The following is a 2,538-nucleotide window of genomic DNA, read 5'->3' as shown; positions in this document are numbered from 1 at the left end:
TTAATAATACAGACAATTACCATGCTTATTATTGATTACCAATGTAATCGACGGATTACCGAATTATTTCGAAAATCGAAGTAATTCTTGATTAAGTGGCACTATTTTGGCTTGATGGAAACCCCTTGGTCAAATCGACTTAAATAATTCAATTCCAGAAACTTGCATACATAAAGATCGAAAAACTGGGTAAAAACTCGCCTAAATATATATTGAAAAGTAACGCAATAGACACCATTCTTTATTTCATAACATTGGTTCCCTACTAGTTAGAGTTATCTTGAACATTTCCTGCAATGGCAATGGCTTCGATTTCAACCGCGGCTCCAAGAGGCAGTTTCGCTACGGCATAGCAGGTTCGTGCTGGAAAGTTTTTGCTGAAAACTAACAAAAGCAATTGTTATTATTTTACCTATACAATTCATTCGCCGAACCAACGTATGTATAGGTTCGATATCAACCTTTTTTGTACTCCTCGTTCACGGCAGCATAATCATTCATGTCGGACAGTAGCACCGTAGTCTTGACGACCCTGTCAATGCCGGAGTCGGCTTCCTGCAGAAGATTTGATAGATGCTCCAGTGCTTTGGCCGTTTGGGCGGTGGCTCCTCCCGATACCAGCTTCGGCTCATTCAATTCAATGCCGATCACTCCCGAACAGTAAACGGTGCGGTCCGCGACTACTGCTTGGCTGAAAGATTGGGAAGTTGTTTAGTTTTTTGTTAACATCTCTGAAATAAATTGTTTTCATATCATCACGACTCAGAAGAATTTGATCAACTTTTCACCACTGCGGATTGTTATAGGCTGATGAGCCTATTTGCGCCATGTTTCTATTATCACCCTACCCATTTGAATCCGTTGGTTAGAGCAGTGTCTGCCATCTTTGTTCAACGCATTGAGTCAAATGGTAGCGCAACATCAGGGGCACTCGATTCGAGTTTTCATTATGCTCAAACACGAGAATTTTACTGTTTTCAACGCATGTGTGTTATTATATTGGTTCTTAACAACGAAGCAAAGAGGTTGATGTCAATTTTTACGCATTCCATTGATTGTAAGGCAACAAATTACCGAATCAGTGAGGCACCTTGCTTAGCATGGTGAAAATAGGCTCATCACCCTAGTTATGATTTTGATCGTAAAAGTTTACATGGTTGAACGAATCTAAGCAAGTTTTGTGCGTCCGTTGTGGTTAATTTTCATCAGTCTGTCGTATATAATTATCAGCCGGTTCTTCATCGTGCAACTTGACCTCTTGATGGGTATGTGTGATTTGATAAGAACTTATCAGCTGGTTAAATATTGAATAACATCGTGAATATTTTTCTCTTTACCTACCTGTACGGAGCTAGTGGCTTTGGACATTTACCGGAAGACACGATCTTACGGATTACCTTAGACATTGTTGATAAACAGTTCAGAGACAGTAAGTTTCGAGCACTGTATGCGATCCTCTCACCACGACTGTTGGAAGATTACTGCCTATGACACATCGCAGAGTCGTTCATTCTGATATGACTGAACGGCACTGTCACTGATATGGCAGTAAATAGTGATTGTTTACGAATTGAATGTTCGAATGAATGCTGCAAATTTCCTTTAGCGACGGTCATCATAAAATTATCACTATTGCATAGACTTACTCATTGGTTTGGAGATTGTTCTAATTATCTTTCGTTTATTATCAATTTGCACCGTGAGGTTCATGCCAGATAGTGCCGGCACAACTTTCGCAGGTTGTTACTAGGTTAGATAGTGGTATTCTAGGTAGATCTTTGCATAGCGGGTGACCGTGCGCAGAACTACCACTTTTAAAACGTAATCTTTTTTTGGAAAATGCGATTAGCGTGCCTTCGCAATATTAAACTGCTATTATTTAGTGTGTGAGAAAGTCGTTATTCCAGATACCAATGACTTTCTAAAGAATATAACGCTGATGCCAACGAAATACCAGTGGGAGCCGAAATCTACCCTAAAATTCCAAAACCCTTCCCACATGCTAACTATGTGTAAATTTTACAAGCAATTTTGCGATATTCTTCGAGATATCGTTTTTTTTGTTAGGGGAAACTTTGACACTGCGACCACTATTCTTTTATCTTTTGTGGCTGCCCCTATTTGCTCTACATGTTACAAATTGCCCGAAACCATGTGTCGTCCAAATCGGGTAGAACATTGTAATGTAGTTGAGGATCCATTTGGGACAGGTATGCCCTACCTCGTGAGGCATCATGTGATGCGTTCCGAAGTATCGCTCCCCAGGGCCGGCGGATAGCGTGGGTAGTATGGGTAGTTACCCACTCGAAATTTTGGATATTTTCATAAATTTGAAATCTGCCACGTATATATCTCGTGCACACATTTGAAAATATCGACGCACAACAACTTCATTTACACAAACACACTGCAAGTGATTTAATGTAAATGTAGTGCAAGCGTGTGTTTTGTGAAAATGGGACAAATCCCTATTCTATTACCCTCACCCTATGCTTATTACCCACTCGTGCAAAAAGTGTAACGCCGGCCCTGTCGCTC

At 40.4% G+C, this 2,538-nt stretch overlaps 1 protein-coding gene across 1 annotated transcript; it reads right to left on the bottom strand.

The window, feature by feature from the left end:
• Positions 1-208: 208 nt before the first annotated feature.
• Positions 209-1,527, bottom strand: LOC131690781 (rutC family protein UK114-like). Its single transcript, XM_058976787.1, has 3 exons — positions 1,342-1,527; positions 462-691; positions 209-384 (listed from the first exon to the last, which is right to left on the bottom strand). The coding sequence occupies exons 1-3, from the start codon at positions 1,404-1,406 to the stop codon at positions 266-268; spliced, it is 414 nt and encodes a 137-aa protein (XP_058832770.1). The 5' UTR covers positions 1,407-1,527; the 3' UTR covers positions 209-265.
• Positions 1,528-2,538: the final 1,011 nt, after the last annotated feature.

Source organism: Topomyia yanbarensis, chromosome 3, assembly GCF_030247195.1.
Source record: "Topomyia yanbarensis strain Yona2022 chromosome 3, ASM3024719v1, whole genome shotgun sequence".
In the NCBI taxonomy this organism is placed as follows: domain Eukaryota; kingdom Metazoa; phylum Arthropoda; class Insecta; order Diptera; family Culicidae; genus Topomyia; species Topomyia yanbarensis.
Note: the sequence above shows the minus strand (reverse complement) of the source record. Positions and strands in the feature narration are given on the sequence as shown.

Coding starts and splice junctions, on each gene's coding strand:
- LOC131690781 (XM_058976787.1), bottom strand. CDS start 1,406: ATGTCTAAGGTAATCCGTAAGATCGTGTCTTCCGGTAAATGTCCAAAG. Junction 692..1,341: donor AAGCCACTAGCTCCGTACAG/GTAGGTAAAGAG, acceptor CCAATCTTTCAG/CCAAGCAGTAGTCGCGGACC. Junction 385..461: donor GAACGAGGAGTACAAAAAAG/GTTGATATCGAA, acceptor TGCTTTTGTTAG/TTTTCAGCAAAAACTTTCCA.